Raw genomic sequence first — 25,005 nt, 5'->3', positions numbered from 1 at the left:
AGATTCAGAGTTTCTACATGTTTTTGGGATCACTCTTACTGACAGATTCCTAATGGAGTACAAGACAGCTTGGCCTTCTAACTTCATCTAGCAGATCTGTGATCCATGTAAAAGTCCACAACAAGAAATGTATAAAATTCATTCTAGTGATATGTATCTAGTGATATTCTAGATATATAAATATGAAGAAATGAAAGACTAGTGTTAGGTTATGTGATAAAAGCTTATCTGAACACGTACAAAGGAGAACAAGAAAGACAGTTGTGGGAGAGCAGGGGGAGCCCATATAATATCATGTTTGAAAGACTCCTGTCTATAATTTATATACACACCAGTTATATTTAATACCTGGCGTAAATGTGTGCTCTGTGCGTTTGCTTACAAGGAACACATCTTCCATCTTGCTACTGGTTGGACCTGACAACATGGAGCTGGCAGCAACTTGCCTATCTCAGGCTGTCCCATCCAGCATGAGGTTTTCTCGTAACAACCAGCATGTTTTCTAACATGGTCCCACAAAACACAATGAAGTAGATTTTCAAGCAAAAACTAATCCTCAAATATTCTTGTCAAGAAAAACTTGCATGAACAGGGTTTGGTTTTGTTTTTCTTATGAGAATACAAGTAATAAGCTGATCAGTTTTAGCAAATCTAGCTATGCATTTAAAGATCATGGCTAAAGTACCAGGTTAACTGGTTCTTCCCTTATTTACATTGGAAGAGGTCAGTTTCAAAACCACTCTTACGAATGTTTGTGAATACATGCTTTATGCAGCTGTTTGCTCACCTTTTACTAAGAGTTTCCCAGATTTACTTAGGATATTAAAAAAAGGATCCATTTCATATTTGACAGAAACTGAATGTTAATGTGGTTCTCTCTCGGATTAGTTCTCTTAGTGCATAGTATATCAAAGACAAAATTATATTCACCGCTGGTCCTGGTGGGCCTCTGGGACCTGTAGGACCATCTTTTCCTGTGAAACCCTGTTCAAAAACAAAACCATGGTTAGCGATTTATTTAAGACTGTAGCCTGATTAAAATGGCCTTTAAGATTATGTAACTGCAACACTCCTGTAACTGCAACACTCCTGGTTACTACTAGCATGTATTTTCAAACCTATCCATAATGTTATTTATAAAAATAACAATCACAACTAAAGCTGTAGAAGGCTATGGAAGAGAGCTTCAGCCAATTCACAAGATGTTCAGCAGCTGTTGACTAACTGAATATAGAATGAGTCTCTCTCAACATTTTTAAGAAAAGGAATCATTGCTCTGTCCAGAGAAGATCTCTCATTTTGCTGTTCTCTCACTCATAGATTAGCTGGAAAATCTGAGGTTTCTACTTAAATGAAGAACAACCTCCCTCTCAGATACTTCCCCTGCAAGAATAGATGCTGAGAAATCCCATTTCAATAACTAAACATAGCATACACATATTAACACTGGTGGTCCATGGTCCACTAATGACCCACTAATCCAATGGTATGCTTTTTTGGCAAGCAGCTACCACATAGTGGTCTGTTTTCATTCCCAGCTGTTAAATGTCACGAGAAGATAACTATAAATGTGTATCATCTTGGCTACTAATTTTGACTGTAAAGGTAAGTCATTGCTTCAGTCATCTCAAAGGTGATATGCCACTGTGAAGACAGAAGAGATTTGCACAGTTGACCTGAAATTAGAAGAAAGGGATTGCAACACCTCCACAATTAAATATGTCTGTGCATGCCTCATTATGAAGGCATTTCAGAATTCCTCATTCAAAAGAAAGTTCTTAGCTCCAGATAGCCAAAAGTTAAGAAGCAAACATCACCTTCACAATAAGAATGCCACAGCCAGATTCTTCACAGATATGATATCTCCCAGACATTGAGAAAAGCAGAATTTCAAAGGGATTCTGTGCAGCAGCAACAGTATGTGGAAGACAGCAAGGCTAAGTACCTCAGCAGAGCTCTGCTCAGTGGACATAGTGCTCTGTGGGAGCAGACATCTAAGAACCCAGTCAGGAGAGTAAGCATTGCAATTCTTATAGTACATATCTGACTAGCCTATGGCTATCTGGGAAGGTTTTCACTCCTAGATTTTTGCAGTCCTTCCACTTTTACCTCTCAAACTAGATACTGATAAAAGGACTCCTTTTGAAAAAGCATCTGAAAACAGATATGACAAAGAAAGAGGGGTGGGGGAGGGCAATGGACCAAAACAAATTAAAAAAAAAAAAAAAAAAAAAAAAAAAAAAAAAAAAAGACAAACACCACCAAAATCATTACTTGGTCTTTTCAGAGTTAAAAGTTAAAATGAAGAAATCTTACCCTTTCTCCTGGAGGTCCCATTGGTCCAGGTGGACCAGGTAAACCTGGGGTTCCCTAGAGGGTAAAAGAATGATAAACTGCATCCACAACAGAACAAACATCACTGCTATGCTAATCATTCCATTATATATGCACATATTTAAATATTAACTGTCTTTAATTAAATGTTTTTTTGCATTTACAAAAATAAAACAAACCTTTAGGAGAAACCATTTATTTCATATACATGATACAAGTCTTCACCCTCACTCTACTTTTTACTTCCATTTCTTCATCAGCCCATAATTCAACTTCAAAAACAATTTTCAGTACTGTTCACATAAAACAGGTGTATCTGCTTTACTGCCTTTACAAGCATGACTTACAGATGTCATCTAATCCTTTAACACTTGGTGCTAAAGCATAGCTGCAGTCACCGATCAGAATGCATCCAAAGAAACAAAAATTAGACTCTTCCTTTATTATTCTTCCCTTTCCCCCCCTCCCATTGTCCTATTTTTTTAACATTCTGCTGCTTTATTGTGCATATTCTAAATTCTCTGTTTCTCTTCCTTCTAGCTCCTGGGTAAAGAATAACCCCTAAAATTAAATAGGTAGGCTACATTAGAGAACATCTAAGGATAATTTCATTCAGCACTGTGTAGGATCAGATTATTGTAGGAACTGGATATTGAACAGTCTTGTATCATGTTCTCATGTTCTTCCCCCTTTTCTGTCTAATTTCACTGTACGCTAAAATGTAGCACTGCTTTCTACGGGACATTACTACTCAGGGTTATAAGGACTAATAAAACAGGTAAAGAATACAAGGCCCTTGGTCTACAACGTACCTTATCTGATATATAAAACTAAATCCACACGACCATTTAAGTATCTCCCATGTAGTATTTCTATCCCCAGTAAAATCAAGTATAATAAAGTAACCAAGGAATATTAGTTATGTCACCACATGCAGTTCAATGACCTTAGATTATCCACATCTGACTATTTCTTCTTCTCAAAACAGAATCTTAGTTTACAATATAGAAACCTGCAAGTAAATGAAATTTAATATTGTTTTCTTCTTTCAGAAGGCATATAATTAATATCCTAAGACAATTTGACTTCCTAAAGTGGAAAGCAATTAGACAACATTGCTGAAGAGGGGTTCAGGAAAGGTTCTGCAACCTTTATATTAGGAAGACATTCAAATGCAGGTGATCAGAAGTTGAGGGACCTTCCTGGGAGTTATCAGTGTACTTTACCTAATCCAAAGGCTTGTCTCTGTACATTCACTACTGCCCAGGTGGGTATTTGGCTTGATTCAGTACAGCTGTTCTTTCACTCCTGCTGTTTTGAATGGTTTACTATTTCCTACATTTCACATTCCTAAGTATAAGATAATTGTGTTTCCAAAACTATTGCTTAGGAAGGTATGAGAAGAGTCCCCGATTTCTAGTGATGTCAAAGACAGCTGTCCAGCAGCCAACCTGCATCAGGAATACCATGAAACGACATTATCTTGTCTAAGTGTCTACTTACAGATCGCCCTGGTAGTCCAGGCTGGCCAGCATCACCTTTCATTCCTTGACGACCCTATAATTTTCATAAATTATTGTTAGAGATTCTACAGTAGATCAGCAGAATAATTAATTTGTGTAATTGTTGTGGTTTAAGCGTAGGCCATAAATTAGAACCATGTAGACTACTTCCCTCCCCCCCCCCCTTTCTTCCCTCCAGGAGCGGAGGATATTGAACACAAAATATTTATGCAAGATACTTAAATTAAGGAATCCATAAGCCAAATCTGTGTTATGGAATAAGTCAAGATACATATACCTCTTAAAAGAAGCAATACTGATCTTCTTGCAAATATTTGCAAATGCATTTGATAAGGAAGTGACATGTCTTCTCAGTAAGAGAAACTGATATCAATTTCTTTACAGGCAGGAAAGCAGGAAGGGGTTACATGTTTTCTCTCAAACTCCTTTACCTTTCTCTACTGATGAATAGAGCCATCTACACTCATCAAAGTTAAAGGCCTGGAATTTTTAAAGTATCGCTATTTTTCTCTAGCTCATGGTCTAAAAGGCATTACACACTCCCAGGACAGAAACTGAAAGAGCACATAATGAAGCAATGCATTACCTTTCTCAACTAGCTTGTGTTCCACATACCCTAAAGCCCTGTAGTATAAATGTATGGTCTGAAATCACATGAGCTAAATTTGACAATACAATCTTCATTTTTCACAGTGGCTTGTATGATGATCCAACATTAATAATTGTTGATGACACACAAATAATTAAATAATTTGTAAACACAGCCTGCCAATGTGAAGTACAATTTATACGAAAAATGAAATTACAAGACTCAAAAGTGGTGCTCTAATTGTAAACTAATGAGAAGTTCCACCAATGTTGCTATTTTCATTCTTCTGAGGTTTCAAACTGAATATGACAAATACATGTATTTACTATTGTGTTCTGCCATGTGTTCTCAGTGTTGTTTCCAGGCTAAAGTCAAAAACAGCACTGCACCAGCTACTAAGAAGGAGAAAAATGACTGCTACCGCTGAATCCAGGACAGTTGTGTTCCACATGTAAAAGGAATGTGTTTGGCCTTTTTTGCTGTTTGGCACCTCTAGGTCATCTTGAAGTTTCTCCTCACAGTATATAACAAAAAATAAAAATCATCTACACTGGTTAACAAAATCTGTCTACTTAGTCATTACAAAACAGAAGATGCACCTAATCTCTATCTTAAAGCACATTTTGTTTTCTGTTTCCCAAATTACTTTACATACTGAGAAGGTAACCTGGTTTAAAATGTAAAATGAGACAGCATGCAATCGGACACTAATTCTATTTTTTTTCCATAAACTTTATATTTTAATCAAAAACTTCATCAAAAAAGTTCCTGATTATATTAAATTCCAAGCTAAACAGGAAACATCAAAATTATATTCCTGCTTTTGGGATTATTACTTATTAAAATATGGCAAAAGCAGTCAATACATTCAGAATGTAGACAAAGGGTTACCTATGCTATCTGCTATAAAAACCAGAATCTGGGGAAACTTCATCAGTGTTAATAAAGTTGCTCTGGCTTTGAAGGTACATACATGAAATCGGAAGTAGCCTCTCACTAAAACATGCATGCTGTTGCCAAGAAAGCCCCCTAGGAACAAAGGCCTGTTTTGTATGTCTAGATCTAGGTACCCATTGCCTCTCTGAACTTTCAGCTACTGATTTGAGCACCGAAAATAAAAGTTAGACATGTAAACCTCTGAGAAAATTTTCAGAGTAATATTGTGTGCTTAATTGTCCTTCACCATAGTCTTATAGTCAAAAATCCTAGAATTTGAAGGACTAGCAAAACTACAGAAAAGCTGTGAGACTGAAAATGGAGTAGCACAATGCACATTAGAATACAATGTACATTAGAACGCTGTCCCTTCATGGGCATACCACAAGCACATGTAACAATCAGAATAGAAAACGCATCTGCATTGAAAGATACCTGCCTCATAATACTACTGCATTGCAGGCAAAAATAAATGTCAGGGCAAAGCTGCCACTCTCTTCCAAGACTGCCATTCCCCATGGACAGCTCTGACTCCACACACATTACCAGCCACACTCAGAATGGCCACTCACCGGTTCACCTGGGATAGATAGCCCATTGGGGCCCTGTGGACCTGGGGGACCCTGAGGGCCAGGAGGACCCGTCTCACCACGAGGACCAGGCGGCCCCTTGAAGCAGAAAATTAAAGCAAGATTGTAAATGACGACCCCTGCTTAGATCTGTAACTGCAAAATCCTTAGGGTTAGACACTTAAGGTAAATCAGAAGCCTGGAGATACATATAAAACTTCAGAACAACTGTGGAAACACTTGTTCAAGTGGCATATCCTCTCGTAAGCTATTCCCTGATTCATGTTGGCAGCCTCAGGCCAAAACACACCTTCTGGCAGCATTTAATTAGAAGTATACCTGTCCCCTCTGTACAGAAGAAAGGACAACAATCCTGCAGGGTGTTTATTAACACCCTGATGCATGTACTGTAGTTTGCCGATGTGCAGTCAGTGCTTTCAAGGCTGCATATAAGCATAGACTGTGTATATATAGTCTCAACAGGTAGGCTGCACATAAAAAACATACAGACATATTTCCAAATAAACTTTTAATTTCCATTCTTAGCCCAGCATAGAATTAAACATACAAAGTTTCATGCAGGTAAGCATGTAGCAACATTATAGATGCATTCCAGAAAGATACTTACAGATGATCCAGCCAAACCCCTTTCACCTCTGGGACCTTTAGCACCTGGGCCACCCTAAATATTGAATATTTGGAAAGAAAAATTATTCCATTCAGGGAAAGCAAGGGTACATCATACCAGTGTGCATTTTGAATCTTCTTTATCAAACACTTATATGAAAGCCTAAAGTTTTGAAGTGCATAGATCACACTACTAACAAGAATACTAGGACAGAAAATGCACCAGAAACTCAGTTAAACCACATCAGCTTCAACCTTGCCAATTTAGCCCATGAAAAATTATTGTAATTTTTGTATCTGCAGATATAAACTTCTCCAATTTATATTTATCAAAATCTCTGGACACCTCTCTAGTAGACTGGCAGACAACTTAACTGGACTTCAGATTCCCCATGTAGCATTTTTGACAGCTTCAAAGTAGAAGTACTACTGGGGTGAGTATAATTCCTTTATATTCCTACTGGTAGGAGGATATCCAACCCACAGATTGCTATCTCTCCACATAAAAAAAAGAGTAACTAATTTATTTTCCTGACTGAGTAAAGAATCTTTCCTTGGAGTGAAATCCTGATTCTATATTTAGGAAAAATATTTGCAGAGTCCATTAAAAATATCTTGTACATGAAGTGAAAGACAGCTGAGATTGGGCCAGATTCTTTCGACCTATCAAACAATGAGTAGCTTTTTGTAGTGACTTTTTTGGTAGTGATTACATTGGAAATATGGGAAAAGGATTATTACACAAATAAGTAGAGGTGGTAGGAGATGCCCAGCTGTGGTTTAAACCAAGATGAAAGGGGAACAGATTACAATGATGTTATGGACACGTTGATCTCTCTGACTGACCTTTGTTTCACAAAACAACTTCCATAAATCTAAAAATGAGAAAATGTGACCATTGCAAATAGTTACTTACAGCTGGTCCAGGGGGTCCTGGAGGTCCCACACTGTCTTGAGTACAGGTACAAGCATTTGGAAGAGCTGGGCATTTTGCTTCATCTCTCTGAAAATATGATCACAACTGTTACTGTCATTTTAAAGACAAGTACTAGATGGCAGCATACTTTTCTAAAACAGTAACAGCAAGATTTTCTATTATCGTGTTTTCAAGTAAAATACACAGCTAAACAGTGGTTTCCAAAAGTTTTTACAGGACCTTCCATATTTTTAGCCAATTTTCTTTGTGAGCTATACATGACACTAACAACATAGACACAGGTAAAATCAAATTCATATGCAGTTTCCATAGTTCTAATATTTATATCCATTACACAATCAGCTTGCAATGACAAAGAATAAACTAGTTACTTTTGAATGTTACTCTAAGAACAGATTAAATAAAAAAAAATAATAATACAGCTATTCCATTCATAATACCTAAGATCTTAAATATCATTGGAATACAAAATATAACTGACATTTTTTCCATCATTCCTAAGCGACTCAGCTCTAGCACATTATAACATCTCCCTCAGGCACAAAACTTTGAAATCCAGTGTTGTTCACTGGCTGCTCCAACAACTGTGGTTTAGACCTGTTGTCTATAACATGAGATATAATACCAGGGTAATACTAATATTGTCAAATTTGTTATTAATAATGATTTTCTGAATAGCTGCTGGTTCATTTATACTTACCATAGAAGGAAGATCACAACATCTGTCTCTGCTAGTCCAAACTGGACTACATACAATGTCAAAATTCTGGATTTCTAACTGTAAAAGAAAGGCAGACACTTGAAAAACATTAAAGATGTTATTTATGAAATCTAGTGGCATTATCATTAAAAATTACTCCAAAACTAGCTTATTTTTATGTAGTTTACGTTATTCAGACATTCACTTCTTTTTTTGACACTGCCAAAAAAATGGTTTAAAATTAAAAAAATTTATAAATACATAAAAATTTATAAAATAAATAAAAAAAATTTTAACCAAGCTTACATAAGGTTACAAGAACTTCAAGCACTGATGATTGCTCTTGTTCTGGGCTAAATATGTGACTAAAGACATATTCTGCAATACTGAATGAATATTACCGATGAACTTGTGCGTCATCTGAGTTCCTGTGTACTTCAAAATGAAATCTGGCTGAAAAATTTTTGGACCAGCTCTAAGAACTGAAGTCCTTGGGTCATGTATTAATTCAAATTCATTTATGGAACTTTCCATTGAGATTACCGAAGAAAAGTTCTGCTAAAAGGCTGAATTTGGGACCTAGGTAGACTGTACAGTAAAAATGTTCTTTTTTTCACCCCAAGAGCTACAATCCTGTAGTTTGATACATGCAACCAAACATTTGATGGTGAGCACCAAGAGTCTTCTTCTGGTGTTTGGGTTTGCACACATTGGTTAGATTGCAGATTTAAATCTTCTAATATGAAGCCCAGGTGATAGCATTGATAGTATAGTTACTCCGTTTCCATTAAGATAATTGATGTGTCCTTCATAGCAGCAACCACTTTTTCATTATAGGCTTATAGATCATAAAGCCAGTGTGGATTACTCTGATCACTTAGATGAAGACACACCACAGGTCTTGACAGAAATAAAATCTGTTCATTGGAGAATGTCTTTTAGGGAAACAAAACAATATTCATTTAAAGATTTCCAACGACAGGGAATCCACAGTAAATGGTTCCAAAGACTAAATGCTCTCCCTACCAGAAAAAAAACCATTTCTGCTCTTGTTTGGATTTACCTGACTGCAACTTTCAGCTATTAGATTTTTATTCTTGCAATTCTGCTAGAATAAGAAGGTATCAAACCCAAACTCCTCAGCTAAGTAGATTGGGTCTTGAAGTACAGACACTTAAAAGCTGTTAGTGCAATACCAGTTTCTTAGCAATCCTAAATCTTTAATAACTTTCCTCAGAAAATTTCAAGGGTTTGCATTAACGAATGGATTAATATTCATTGCTCACTGTTGCTGATCTCCGGTCGCCTTTTAGAAGTTTCCCAAGTATTTCGTAGCCATCATTTGTGATGTTCCCAGCCTCCTTAATTGGTTTTTCCAGTATTTCACTGCAGTCAATATAAATCTTAACATTTGATGAAGTTACAACAATATGGACCTGAAAAGAAGTTTAATGCAATATTTAGAAAAGGCACATAGGCATATTTGCTTTAATACTTTAATGTAATTTCACTGTTTAGGTAATAGTTTTAAATTTTCTTCCTAGCAATCCTGCTATACTTTCAAATGGTGGAAAAAATTGGACACAAGGAAACGCTATGACGTTAGTAATCTCTTTAAAATTTGTTGGTCAATAAGATGTATATAGAAGTACAGCTAAGAAATATTATTTAATAGTTGAACTGCAATGATCTATTTCATTGCTCTAAGATGGCACAAAAGTGAAAAATAAAAAGAATTTTTGAGAGGAAATGAATATAAGCTCTTCTTGCCCTTTTCTGATGGCTAAGACCACACAAGAGGTTTATGAGTCTGTGACTGCCAGCAGGCTAATAGATTGTCTGTAGTTCAGAGGGTAGATTTAGATCCAAGGATCCAGCGTTCAGTTTCCACAGATGACTCAATCAGAGGCATTAGCTGCATTGAGATACAGAAAGTGAACAGAGAAGCCTGCAGAGAAAAAGACAAACTCATGGAAGAAGCAAGAGAGAAATTTCCATGAGAAAACTGGCTACAAAAACATATGCCAAAATAAGGAGAAACAGGGAAAAAAAGGAAAAGATTCATTATTGGAAAAAAGGGAAACTTAGAAGGGAGAAAAGAATGACTGTAGTAAAGTGAGAGTATGTTTACCAAGAGAATTAAGTGCTTGGGGAAAACACAGTAAACATTTAAACAGAAGAATAAAGAAAACTGAAGAAAAGTTTACTATTCCAAAAATTTATAGTACAGATGGCAAACGCTATGCAAGTGAATTTCCTACATTTCTATGAAAACAAAACACATTCAGGAGTCTCCAAGAAAGAAACAAGGATTGGACATTTTTAAAAATCTAATATGCAGTTGATGGAATAATATCTTAAGGCTATAGAAGGATTTCAGTGGCTTTATATACCTTACATACTGCATATACTTTATGTACAATATTATAACATCTATTTAATTGTTAAAATATCAATACAGTAAGATAAGCAGTAAAGAATCCTTGAAGTATGTATTCATGTTTTAAAGCTTCCATTATCATACCACATAACCCTTTAGAAACATATTGCTATTTGATGACTGCTTAAAAAACTTGGCATGAAGTTGAAATAGAGATTGCCTTAAATGTCCTGAGTCAACAAGTGCCTCAACAATCTCCTGAGAATTTGTTCTTTTTTTCCATATTAAATATTTTCCCATGCAGAATTGTCTCTAAGGCATCAGCATAGTTTATCTAACAGTTTATCTGACACTCTTTAAACGTTATGTGCTTTAGGTAATTGGAATTAAGACTTTTGAAACTGTCCTCACTTTTGTCATCCGAAATTCAGTTGGCATCACAGTTTAATTCTCAGTGCTGTGTATACAAGTGGGTTTTTAATTAGCATTCCCAACAGTGTTTCTAGACCAAATTAAAAAATAATGAAAATATAACTGTGTCCAAAGTATAATTTGGTATTACCTACCAAACTTTCCACAAAATAAAATAAGTACCATGTCAGAACTTCAAATTCATTATCATTTATACATCATATACTCAGTCATTTGATCATATGATTAAATTTTACAGATTAACTAATGTATCAAGCAGTTTAAACTCATCACATAAATAATTTACTAATTCTGCAAGGTATCTAACATGCAATTCCTTCTACTGGACTGTATTTAAATTAAGTAAATGACATCTGTGTAGCAAACGTATTTTCATTTGCAGACATAACTTAGGAGACATGAATCTACATCCAGTGCTGAATTAGAACATCAATTTGGAAACATTCAAACAGCAGTGACTGTCAAGCATTACATATCCATCCAAAGAAGAAGCAATCCCAGCAACCAAAAATAAGCAGAGCTTCCCTAAGTCATTGACTCAGCCAGCTAACTGCTGATTTAACAGCAGCTCTGAATTCCAGCTTGAATCTCATGGTCCAGGTACAAATCTAATAGAAGTAGGCATCTAGTTTTTACTGTAGAAAAAACACCTCTGTATTCAATTCTGCTATAGTTTTTTTTGAAAACAAAATCTTAACAGAAACATTCTCTTCAATTCGGAACATACCAACATAAAGTATCAATTCTGACCATTTTCAGTGCCAGAAGGCACTGAGGTTTTAAGGAAGAAAACATACTTCAATCTTTCTTGCTGGACCCCTTCTAAGATAAGGTTTTATGGTGTTCTGGTCTACTGCAAAATGAATGACATCAATAAGCTAAGCAGACTACTATCCCATATGTACATTAGCAGAAAGACATACACTCATTATCAAATTTCCTGTAACTAACTACTATAAAACTGCAATCTAAAAGGAACTCTAGCATGGTAAGAATAAGAATGTATAAGTTGCCTGTCTCTCCAAAACATTCAGTTATAAATGTAACAACTGTCTCAGGCAGTCAGGATTTTTCCTATGGGATTTGCCAGATTCAGCAGCTTTCACCATAGCTATGCTACACAAAGTGTTCAAGTATGCCAAAGTAAATTTCCCTGCACAGTTAGGTGTAGTTAACTGTGCTTCACTGAATGAGCCAGTAAGTCATCAAATGAAAACCACAAAAATGTGTGATATTTTTGAAAAACATATTCACGCATTCTAAAGATTTGTCATTTCTTTGAAACTGGATGGTAGGAGAAATTGCAAAAATTACCTCTTACTTTCCTTCCTTCACCCAACTGAACCTACTGCTATCCTTTATTTTAGGAGCTAATCAACATGGCTGATACATAGGGCTTTGTCAGCTGTGAGTTGTGAGTTGTGGAATCCCATGGTGGTATCATTAACAACCTGACTCATATAGCACTCAGTAATCATTCCAGAGAGAATCCAGAGTCAGCTCAGTTACATGGCGAAAAGTCCCAAATACAGATCTTTAAATAAAGGCTACTCCTGTTACTTCAGATGCCATCAACACCTTAACTTTTGATTCCTTCCTGGGAAGAAAAATTAAAAAATAAAGAAGGGGAATGACACACTGCACTAAATAACATATATTTTTGCTTAGGAAATAGTCTCACAAGCAAAAATTCATAGTTCCACACCTTTAAGATAATTTGCAAATGGCTGTTACTGCTGTACATCATTTGTCATTTTAGGATTGCTTTCTGTTCATATATATTTAACTACTAAAATAATACAAAATTCTGGATTTTATTTCCCAGCTGTTTTTCCACCAGCAAGTGTAATTAAACAGTTATACATAACTGGTAGTATTGCGAGGGTTGCAGGTTGTTCCCCATTTGCTCTGATAAATGAGCAGTGCTTCACTGTAAGTGCTGTCAGACAATTCTGCTCAGCTCTATCACATTTAGAGGAACTACAAGAAAAAAATTAATGTAATGTCTATGAAATTAGCAGCAGATACTTAAACCAGACTGTTGGCAGTACGGCGTATAGAAAGCTTCACACCAGTGACTTGAAGAAGGGAAGTCTCAGCTCACACTGAATGAGGCATGCTACATGCTGTTCTGTGTCTTCCTTCTTGGTGATGACTCAGCTTTTATACCAAAACAATATCTATGCTAGAGTTTACTGACAGTTTTTTCTCATGCCAGTAGATTAACACATTTCCTTCAAATTCAGTTTTCTTACTCAGATATAAAAAAAGGGGGGGGAGGCAAAAAGCCAAATGCCAAGGACAAAATAGAAGCTGCCTAAAGCAGATACAATCCAAACCTACTCATAAGTATCAAAGTCAGTGACATAAACATTTCTTCATATATGCAAAAACAATTAGCCATTAAATAAATTCTAAACAAGAATAATTGCATATAATAAAGTAATTTGGGAAATTATCCTCTGTCAAATTCTGAGGAAACCAATAGCTTTTATAATACTGTGTGATTTTTGTAGTCATCTGTGTTTTTAACAGATGAAGTCACAATAGCTGGCACCAGCTATCCTTCCTGCTTTCAGCCTAGCAGAGTCAGGTTGACAATGAGGCCCCTAGTACCAGGAAGCTGACAGAGGCAACCTCTTATCAGTATCCTCGAAGGAATGCTCATAGTGACTAGTCATGAAGGAGAGAGTATCATAAAGAAAACAAATGTTATACTCTAGCCATATTTAGTCATCAGAAGAAAACTAAACTAAACAAAAGGGAGATAAATGAAAAGAATGCGCATAAATGAGAATGTGCATTTCAGCTGACCAAAAATGTTGCAACTGCAACTCACTTTATCTTAAATATACATACTTAACACAGCAAGAAAATCTGTTTAAATTGTGTTTTAGATATATATGTAGCCTGAGTCAAACACTTCCTGATAACTAGAGATAAGGAAGGCTGGTAGGATCAAATTTTTATAATTAGGTGCACAAAATGAGAAAAGCAAACACAAAACTATCACAATTGAAGGCAGATGCAGTAATGTGAGGATTTTACTAGCCATTTTACCAATTCAAAAAACGTGAGCTTCATTCTAAATCACAAAGAGATTACACAATCTTTTATGGGCTCTTTCCCATGATGGTTGTTTCGTCGTTAATGTTACTTTGTAATATTTTAGGCCCAGTGAATTTAAGCCAGAAATACACCAATACACATTCATATATACAAAACATCCATATACATGTAAGATGTTTTTTTAACCATATGAATATTATTCAATGTGCTATTCATCTCCAAAAATTGGTTCCCTGCCTTTATAAGTCAACAGCTATGTACTTTCTGTGGCTGCATTTTCCTCTTCTCTTAATGATTTCAAACTACAACACTACCCTCCAATCTTTTCTCACCACAGATTTCTTTCCTGTTCTTTCCAGTTTATCTTTTATTCTTTCTCTTTCATGTCTCAGGAATCAGGCTATGATGTCTTGTTCTGGTATATGCCCCCACTTTCACAACCTTGACAAACCTCTTAATTGGTTCAAAGAAGAGCTGTAACTTCAGAGATCTTGTTTTTTACATGATCTGTAAGTCTCTATGTCAATTTACAGTACTGTATAAGACCAGTCACTGGCAGTGGCTTCTGCTTGTTTGTCTTTTGTTTCACTTTAGAAAGCAAAATTCATAATTTCAATCCTTTACCTTATGGAAACTTCCATAAAAGATTTTCTTTACTTCCTCATTATCAAAAGTTACAGTTTGAACCTCCCCACTTGTATCCTTGTTAAAGAATGACAGGACTTTGCTGGCAGCTGCAATGAATGAAAACAAAATAAATTTCATTTCACATGTACTACTGAAACCACCATCCTAAGATACACTTATAGATAAAACGTAGCATACCATTCAATTGGGTAAACAAGGGTTACAGGTGGTCTTAATGACCCATAAGAACATAGATGTATTTTCTTAGGTTTTAGAGGTAATACCAAAGTTGAAAGGTAGCTTAGGTGAATTATTCTTAGTCAAAAATAAAAAAAGTAATTGATGCACAAAGTAAGAACAAAAATCTCTTAAAACTTTAAGTTAAAAAAAAAAAAAATTAAAAAAAAAAATCCTTTTACCTTGTAAGAATGCTTTGGGTTTGAAAATATTTTAGAAGAATGCATGCAAAGTCATGTAAAGTATTAATTCTATATGCAATAAACATAATCATCCTTACGATCAAGCACAACTCCAACTTGTGGTTTGTAATCTCTGTCTGTAATCTGCCAAATTGCAAAAGGCTCATTAGGGGATTCAGGCAGAAGACGGAATAACAGAATGATAGTATACGCCGGTGGCAATCCCTCTGGGTGAATCTCCCTGTTAAGACAATATGGAGATATTTTGTCACATGGAAACATAAGGAAAAGAAGATCTTCATAATTTTCTCTTTTTCAAAGAAAAGACATGAGAGTAACAGAGAAACCACAGTGTTTAATGGAACTAAGCATTTTAACTACTCTCTCAAAAGAAAGAGTACTTTGTGATAAAAACCACCACATTATTTCTTAAGATGAACTCACAGCCTGTCTTCAGCTGGTCTAGGCACCATAGTTATGAAGGAAACCAGAATATGACCAAGAACTTGTATTCTTGTGGCAAGATTCTGTATGAACTACACATATTTAAAATTCCTTCATGATAAGTAAAGAAAAACCTACTGCTGCATTGCTCTGGCCTGTTTTCGACAGGCAACAGAAAACAGCACATAACTACTGCTCCCCTTGAGGCACAGATACAGTGAAGGAGTTATTTACTGTATTTTCTGCAATTGGTGATGTATTTGGATTCTGCATCAGTGGCAGACCTTTAGATTTGTGATGTTCAGACTGTAAGACATTAAAAAAGCAGAAAGCCAAAAGAAAATAGAAACATGCATTAAATGGCCTCCAGCATTTTCTGAAGGGGAAGGGAGGGAATGCAGGAAGAGGACTGTAGGAAAGGAGGTAGCTTATGCTTCTCCTTAACTACTATAATGGAACTAAGAAGGCAATTTGGCCTCATGAACATAAACACAGAAACCTCAAAATGGAGAAAGAAGCTTCTCTGTATTTTACGCAAAGCTTATGTACCCATACAATTATGGACACTGCAGTAATAACCACATAGTCAACACCACACAGCACAGTGCAAGAATGAAAATACTGAAGTAGATATAACGACACTATTTATAAGTTGCATACCAAGTTATTTCAGATACGGAAACAACTATGGCATCAGGATCAGGATGCTTTTATTACTTTGCTGACTCAGTCCAAAGTGAGTTTTATTTTCTAGAATATGATGAAAAATAAGTGCCCAGAATAGGCTGGTAAGCCTTCTCCACGTCTTACAGCAGACAACAGACTATGTATCACAACATTCTAAAAAAAAATAATAAATAAATAGGAAGTCTGTCTCTTTATTGTTATTTTATCATCTTTCTTACCCTGCTAAATGCAAGGTTTATCTTAATCATAAAATCATAGAATAGTTAGGGTTGGAAAGGACCTTAAGATCATCTAGTTCCAACCCCACTGCCATGGGCAGGGACACCTCACACTAAACCATGCCACCCAAGGCCTCATCCAACCTGGCCTTGAACACCGCCAGGGATGGAGCATTCACAGCCTTCCTGGGCAACCCATTGCAGTGCCTCACCACCCTCTCAGTAAAGAATTTCTTCTTTATATCCAATCTAAACTTCCCCTGTTTAAGTTTGAACCCATTACCCCTTGTCCTGTCACTACAGTCCCTGATGAATAGTCCATCCTCAGCATCCTTGTAGGCCCCCTTCAGATACTGGAAGGCTGCTATGAGGTCTCCACGCAGCCTTCTCTTCTCCAGGCTGAACAGCCCCAACTTTCTCAGCCTCTCTTCATACGGGAGGTGCTCCAGTCCCCTGATCATCCTCGTGGCCCTCCTCTGCACTTGTTCCAACAGTTCCATGTCCTTTTTATGTTGAGGACACCAGAACTGCACACAATACTCCAAGTGAGCTCTCACGAGAGCAGAGTAGGGGGGCAGGATCACCTCCTTTGACCTGCTGGTCACCCTCCTCTTGATGCAGCCCAGGATACGGTTGGCTTTCTGGGCTGCGAGCGCACACTGAAGCCGGCTCATGTTCATTTTCTCATCGACCAACACCCCCAAGTCCTTCTCTGCAGGGCTGCTCTGAATCTCTTCTCTGCCCAACCTGTAGCTGTGCCTGGGATTGCTCCAACCCAGGTGTAGGACCCTGCACTTGGCATGGTTAAACTTCATAAGGTTGTCATCAGCCACGTCACAAGCATGTCGAGGTCCCTCTGGATGGCATCCCTTCCCTCCGGGGTTGCAAAAATGGGATTATCTTTACTTCTCTAGGTCATAAAAATCCAGGGTGTCAGAGACCTATCACTCCCACAGCTATAATGGCATGTCAGTGGACTCAGAAAGTCCACAAGTCCTCCACCTTTAAAGTTGTGAGCTGAGAAGGCTGGCAAAAATAAGTTATTTCTTCATATACTTCAGCTCCCTTGTCTGTGATCTGATCTTTACCCAGTCTTGCAGAACTGCAGATTTCAAAAGTTTGTATGAAAAGAAGATTAAATTTTCTCAAATTTTATAGGAATAATGGGCTATCTTTAGGCATCTCCTCCAACTCAGATTGACTTTTTTTGAAAATTACTCAAATAGATGGAAGAGGAGCAAATGCAAAAAGAAAAGGAGAGAGGTACTGCTCCCCTCTTAATAAAACTGTGCTTTTTGGGGTTTTGTGAAAAAAATGTTGGCAAGAATGACCATATATTTATTACCTCTCCATAACCAAGCTCTAAGACCGCAGGCCCTTGAAAACTCCACTTCCTTAGCCAAATACGGCAACTCAAGTAGAGGAGAAACTACCCAAATGGCATCAATGTGCTACCTACTGCAGTATGGTGGTGCTTCTGCAAAAAGTGGTGCTTATCCCTCCATACTGAAACCATTTCCCTCCAGGAGCACTAAGCTCTTTCTTTGTATGATGGAAGCTGGTGTTCAACTGCCTGAGGACAAACTATGGATTATATGCAACTTAAATGGTTGAGAAGCATAATATCAAAAGAGAAAAACAAGCAACTGGATTAATAGTGAACAGATCACAACTGAAGAAATAGGTTAGCATTTAATGAGAACAATGACATGTTCTTTGGAGTATTTTTCTTGGAGCTCAGAAAAAAGAACATCAAATAAATGCAACTTCCATAACATCATACTAACGCTGTCATCTATAAACTCTGTTAATCCTTCCTCACCTGTTTGCCTTAAATATGAGTCTTTCAAGTTTACCTACCGTATTGGCTGGCTGACAAAGGCATTTTTGTGGAGTCTATATGCTACATAGCTTGGGAAAGAGCCCGATTCCAGTGATACGCCTTGTACAGACGCAAAATGCTTCTCTGTTAGATTATATGATTCCAGCATCTTGAAACCTTTAAATCCAAAGAGAAAATGAAAAATATAAACACTGTAGAGCTGGAAAAGACACAAATGAACCTACACCAAAATATTAGACAGTTACTTACCAGGTGAAGTGTATCCCTCCAAGTAAATGAGAGGACAAGCTAAAAGACATGGAAAAATATATAATTAAAGACTATAAAACCTAACAGGATATGAACGTATATATACTTCATAAAGTTTTATTACCAAAATCTCTGTGCTATTATGCATTATCAGCCAACATTTTACATTTGTCATACTGTGTTCTGCTCTATGTACTCTTAAAATCTTTACTCGTTACTTTTAATATGATATTTCTACTATTCTATGGAATAAATATTTTAAGATCTAATTCATAAGAAGAAAGGAGCACAATGACACAGTCTTTCCATTAATATTTAAAGCATGAGTCAGGCTGTATAATAGATGTCAGATTCACAAGGAAAAACTGCAGATTTATATGGCTGTTCGGGAGCCAGCAGTTGAGGCATTATGCAGTTGCACATGACAGGCCTGAGAATTTCTCATTTTTGCCATAGAAGGATTTGACTTGAGTAAACAACTGAACTTTATTTAGATAATTTTAAAACAGCATCACACACTATAGCTGCACCTCTTTAGCACCCCTAGACTGTGCAGGGGACCCACGCTGGTGCATTCTGTTCCTGAAGGACTGCACCCCGTGGAATGGACCCACGCTGTAGCTGTTCATGAAGAACTGCAGCATGGGAGAAGAACTCACATTGGAGAAGTTCATGGAGAACTGCCTCCCATGAGAGGGACCTCACACTGGAGCAGAGGAAGGGTGTGAGGAGTTTTCCCCTGAGGAGGGAGGAGGGACAGAAACAACATGCAATGAATTGACTACAATCCCAGTTCCCTGGGGAACTGGGAAACTGAGAGCTACTCATGGGGAGGAGGAAGGGAAATTGGGAGCAAAGATAAGCCCAGGAAAAAAGGGAGGGGTGGAGGAAGTTGTTTTTAAGATTTGGTTTTATTTCTCATTACCCTACTCTGATTTGATTAGTAATAAATGAAAAATTTAATTCCCCAAATCAAGTCTGTTTTGCCCATAACAATAATTGGTGAAAAATCTCTCCCTGTCATTATCTCTACACATGAGCCTTTCATTATATTTTTCTCCCCTGTCTAATTGAGGGGTTAGTGATAGGGCGGCTTTGGTGGGCATCTGGCACCCGGCCAGGGTAAGCCCACCGCACAACTGTGGCAGTATATAAGGCTAATAGCAATATATTAATTTGGGAAAGGGAAAATAGTGTCTTCTACTCACTTGAGGTAGCTGTCTCACACACAAAGGTGACAAGGTTATCTTGAATCTTTTCAAAGGCATCAAAGTCATCAACAATAAATACATGGCGCTCACTGGGCTTGCTGGCAATCTTGGCCAGCTCATTGTAATCTACATCAGCCACACCAACCACAAAGATACTGAAGCCTGTAAAAATAACACTTGTTACTTGAAATGTAGTAAATATACATTGCCATTTTTCAGGTCAGTATTTCACAACCCATCTCTATCATTGATTACTCTACCTACTCTTTTATCTGACCTTCATTATGAGCATACATTCTGAAGATCCTTTCACCCTATCTAAGCCCAGGAGGGATTAAACTAATTTTTGAATCTTTCTTTCAAAATTTTCTCCTAATTCTTTCATTGGTTTTTATTGGGCATTATCCAATCTCACACAGCCTTGGCTACATAGTCCCCTCACTTTCATACAAAATGTACAGTCTTCTCAATTCTACAGTTTCTTAAATCTGTCCTGTGTGCAAAATGTCTGTGCTATTAGTTATCCAGTTGTCGGTCTGTTGCCATCTCCTGCATGCTTCTCAATTTCTTTCACTTTTTTAGGGTGGTATTTATCTCACAATTTTTTACTTCCCAAGTTAATAACAAGTCTAAGCTGGTTGTCTAGTTTTCCTCTACAATCAACAGACAGACACGGGCAAATTCAGAATGCAATTCATCTTACCTCCCTAAGATGATAACTTCAAGATAGAAGAAGCCATAGTCTGCAGATGCCTGTCTGTTGCTCTCTTCACTAGCCATAAAAAGACTCTACATTATGACTTTAGATTAGACATTTAGTTATGAGATGGCTTAAGTCAAATGATAAGAACCCAGACCCTAGAATTTAGTCATATCACTAGGTGTATGAGCATAATCTCCTTCTTTGTCAGGGTAATTTTCCTTAAATTAGCATCTTCTTGACTTCTGTATCAAGTTTTTGTTTCCTGCTAGTTTGTAGCTTTCACAGAATTCTGTTGCTGACTCATTTCTTCCTTTCTCTTCTCCCACCTAAGTCTCCATGCAATAATTTGACCCTTCTGCCATATCAGAAAGCAAGGAAGGAAAAAAAAAACCACCCTCATTGAACAATTCAGCACTATATAGAATAAAATCTACAAAATTTCACTGACATTGCACAGACATTGGAAATGCTACTTGGAGGCTGAAAGCAGAATTCACATTTATTGCAAATTAGAAAGCTATCTTTATTTAAGTTTTCAGTATTTCAGAAATATCATAATTATTTCTCTGTAGCAAATTCTGGTAAAGCTTTGGCTGAAATACTCCACCCAGCTTTTGCATTTAAGATGCAAAGAAACCAAAGCAAGTAGAGAGGAGAGCAAAAATGATAAGAGGTTGAGAAAACATGATCAACAGCAGGTTGAAGGAAATGGATTTGTTTAGTCTAGAAAAAAGACAGAAACAGGAAATTACAACAGGCTTCAAATATGAAGGCCCATTATAGTGGAAAGTGATCAGTCGCTTTCCTGGTTAACCACGTAAATTAAAAGAAGACAATAGCTTCATTAGCCTGAACAAACACTTAAGTGAAACATGAGGCAAAGCTTTCCAACTATTAGGCTAGTTAAGTACTGAAGCAGATTATTCAGGGAGACTGTAGAGGTTTTTATGAATAGGGTAGCCAAATATCTTTAGAAAACCTCTAGACAGAGCTGATTCCTTCAGATCATAGAGGCAGAGATGATGACTACTGATAGTTTACATGCCTGTGATTTCTGTAAGGAAGTACATAATTTCCTTACTCAGGGAACAGAACTCCAGGTGGATCAGGCACTGATATGCAGAACTGATGGGTGCAGGGACAGGAATAGATTAGACTCACATAAGCCACATTCAGCAAATCTGAAGAAGAAGTGCAGCGTTTCTCAGCTCAAAAGTCAATGAAGGAGTCAGTTCAGACCCAGCTCCACCAAAAACACATACTTTGAATGGAGATCCACTGGTTTATGCCAGGTAAAACATAAAGCTCAAAAAGCCAGGCCTATTACATCAAAAGCAGTAAAATGGAGCACAGTTCGCAATGATCCTGGAGGTCCACACAGCAAGGAGAGAACAAAATAACCAAAATTCACATATATGAAACAATATGCATGGGAATTACTTGAAAGCTTTGGGAAGCCGCATCCTTCCCCAGACAGAAGGCTAGAGAAAGAAAAAGTAAGTCTGGCCCAGAGACTCTAAATCTTTTAAGTAATTTTGCATTTTTCCCAAATACTCAGAATATGTTTTTGAGTCCATAAATTATGAGTAAAGGATTCCCAGATAACTGAAGCACCACTTATAATTTCATTGCTAAACACATAAGGAACTGAAACAGCCAGGTAGTGTGAATTGCTTACCAGAGTGCTGTATGACTGTTGCTGCTTTCCTCACCTCATCCTGGGACCGGCCATCTGTGACAACAACAAGTACCTTGGGAACACCTCTCCTCATGCCACTCTCCCAAGTCAAAACCTTTTCTTTGATAAATGTTAGGGCTTTGCCTGCAAAGCACACAATGAACAAGGAGTCAGCCATATTATCCACAAGAAAGAATTATTCTGAAAAGGCAAGAGCCACATAGCAAAAACAGAACATAAAAACCTGATTGTTCAGCCATGCAATATTAGGATAATGAGGCAGTTTCTGAAAATATTTCATGTTAAAGAAATATGATTACCGCTCAGAATTACCTGTCCTTGTGTTTCCTCCTCTGTACTGAATATTTTGAAGAGCTCCCAGGGCCTGGGCCTTGTCATCAAATGTATTCAGTTTAAATTCAGATTTTGCCTCATCACTGTACTGCACAAATGAAACCTGAAATGGAAAACATTACAGTGCTGTCTCATACCTCCATGTTCAGACCAACAGCCTCAAATTTAAATATTTATTGTGGTATATTAGTAAGCATTAAATAATTGAATTTTTTTTTCATATATGTATGATTATGCATACACAGACATATCTACATACACTGATATCATCCCAGAAATATGCACACAACACTTCTTTCTTTCTTTCTCTTTCAGAGTATGAAATGTGATGTGATCTTAAATAGATACAATTGAATTATTCCTATTATTGTGATGCAGTATATTATTATATATATTATATATAAGTATATAGCCTATTCTCTGCTTCTGAGCAGACATACAATACCTACAAACCCTCTTCCAGGTTTGTTTAGGAAATAAAAAAATAATTCGGCAATAGAATGTCAATAAAGTTGGATATATTCTAAATTGTATATTCTCTTGCCTTAAATACTGAAATACCATCACTGAATGTTTATGCTGAAATTATCTGTTTAGTGGACCCATGTTATCTATCTTTAGGATGAGATGAACAGACTTCTACAAATGCCTCTCCTGAACAGCTTCTGCCTGCTTAGTGGGGTTCTAGGCAGCTCCGTAAAACAAGGCTTATGGCATGCCAGCTGGACTCTATATATACAAGACTTCTTTCTTGCACTGAGAAATTAAAATGTAACCCTCACTCAACAGTCAGACTAATCCCAAAACAGATTTCTGATATGAAACAGAAAAAACCTAGACAGTGTTCTAGTTGTTGATACCCTATATAAAAAAAATATACAAAATTAACCATACATGGGCCATATATCTACCCAGTTTCTCTGCCTGGAGGATTCACACACACTACAACTTTTGTCTTTCAGAATAGTAACCTCTCAGGATAGACTGGATTCCCTTTGCATTTACAAAATGACCAACACATTTCAGAAATAATTATACATGCATACACGTACACGTGTCATACAATAATCTAATACAAAGAAAAAATGACAGCATTCTGAAAGAAAGGAAAATCACATGCAACTTTAGCAATTCAGCTTCATCTTCAGCTTCTCTCCAAAATTTACCCAATGAAAATAACAAACCTACCTGGATTCCAGCAGGATTAATCAAGTCAAAGGCTCCTACTGTATTAAAAACAAATTTCACTACTTTGTTGAAGTTATCATCACCAATACTCCAGGAAGCATCAGTCAAGAATACTATGTCTGCTTTGGCACCTCTGCATACTGAAAGACCAAGAAAAGGAACACTTAAAACACATCAATCATATCACTGTGAAATAAAGCACATTGCTTCAAAATTTGAAAATTCAAGAATAATAAATATTCAGCAAACTTCCCTTCCCATGCAGCCAACATGGCAGATGGCTAATGCTCAGTACAAAAACAGTTATTAAAATTTTTCAAAGAAAAGTTCAAGAAGTGAGAAAGAGCTCAAGAATCAAATTTCAATGTTTTAAATTACTTTTTTTTTTTTCCTGACCAGCTAACATAAAACATAAATTGTCCTTTGAGGGCAGACAGACTCACAGACTTGCTGCAGAGCTATAGGTTATCGTGCATTTTTCCCCTAAATGTATGCACTTTGCTGTTCTAAACCAGAAAATGTTGAAGTCTAGTAAAGCTCAAGAGCAAACAGATGGCATTAGGAAACCACTGTCAGACTTCATTTTCCTAAAATGCTGAGCTAGTTTTAAATCTATTTAAATTTATGAAAAATAGAATTAAACTCTTAAGCAGCGGAGCAACTACATACAAATAATGAGTAATTCTGCAAACAAACATACCATCCCGAGCTGGAGGAATTGTAGGAGGTGGAGGAGGTGTAGGTGGTGGAGTTGGTGCCTCTGTAGGTTTGAGGACTGAAACGAAACATTTTTTTTATTTCACATAAATTATTTATTTCAAGGAAAAGCTCTAGATTATGTAATATATTGCAATACAGAAAGATTCTAATATTTTCTCATTAATCTAGCCAATGTATCATTGGCAAAGAAAAATTTTATGTAAAGAATAGTGAGAGTATTGCTATTGTTAAAACAAAGGTATATGATTTCATTGTAACAGGAACACTTTTACATGAGCTGAGTATCACAGTATCACAGTATGCTAGAGATTGGAAGGGACCTCAAAAGATCATCTAGTCCAATCCCCCTGCCAGAGCAGGAACACCTAGATGAGGTTACACAGGAATGTGTCCAGGCGGGTTTTGAATGTCTCCAGAGAAGGAGACTCCACAACCCCCCTGGGCAGCCTGTTCCAGTGTTCTGTCACCCTCACTGAGAAGAAGTTTCTTCTCAAGTTTAAGTGGAACCTCTTGTGTTCCAGTTTGTACCCATTACCCCTTGTCCTATCATTGTTTGCCATTGAGAAGA

The 25,005-nt window shown here is 36.9% G+C and overlaps 1 protein-coding gene across 1 annotated transcript in view; it reads right to left on the bottom strand.

Annotated features, from left to right (window-relative positions):
* The window catches only part of COL12A1 (collagen type XII alpha 1 chain), a gene marked incomplete at both ends in the record, with an annotated part of 100,790 nt that overhangs the window by 13,217 nt on the left and 62,568 nt on the right, over positions 1-25,005 (bottom strand). The window contains 17 exons of the mRNA XM_080615307.1: positions 931-984; positions 2,317-2,370; positions 3,838-3,891; positions 5,955-6,050; positions 6,580-6,633; positions 7,495-7,581; positions 8,216-8,293; positions 9,502-9,651; positions 14,721-14,830; positions 15,241-15,383; positions 18,352-18,490; positions 18,584-18,622; positions 19,792-19,956; positions 22,176-22,319; positions 22,509-22,632; positions 23,718-23,857; positions 24,418-24,492. Coding sequence (XP_080471433.1) covers positions 931-984; positions 2,317-2,370; positions 3,838-3,891; positions 5,955-6,050; positions 6,580-6,633; positions 7,495-7,581; positions 8,216-8,293; positions 9,502-9,651; positions 14,721-14,830; positions 15,241-15,383; positions 18,352-18,490; positions 18,584-18,622; positions 19,792-19,956; positions 22,176-22,319; positions 22,509-22,632; positions 23,718-23,857; positions 24,418-24,492 — 1,706 coding nt within the window. The remainder of the gene's footprint in view (positions 1-930; positions 985-2,316; positions 2,371-3,837; positions 3,892-5,954; positions 6,051-6,579; positions 6,634-7,494; positions 7,582-8,215; positions 8,294-9,501; positions 9,652-14,720; positions 14,831-15,240; positions 15,384-18,351; positions 18,491-18,583; positions 18,623-19,791; positions 19,957-22,175; positions 22,320-22,508; positions 22,633-23,717; positions 23,858-24,417; positions 24,493-25,005) is intronic.

Source organism: Psittacula echo (genome assembly GCF_963264785.1).
Source record: "Psittacula echo genome assembly, chromosome: 4".
Classification (NCBI taxonomy): Eukaryota; Metazoa; Chordata; class Aves; order Psittaciformes; family Psittacidae; genus Psittacula; species Psittacula echo.
The sequence above is the reverse complement of the archived record's forward strand: the minus strand, read 5'-3'. Positions and strand labels throughout refer to the sequence as shown.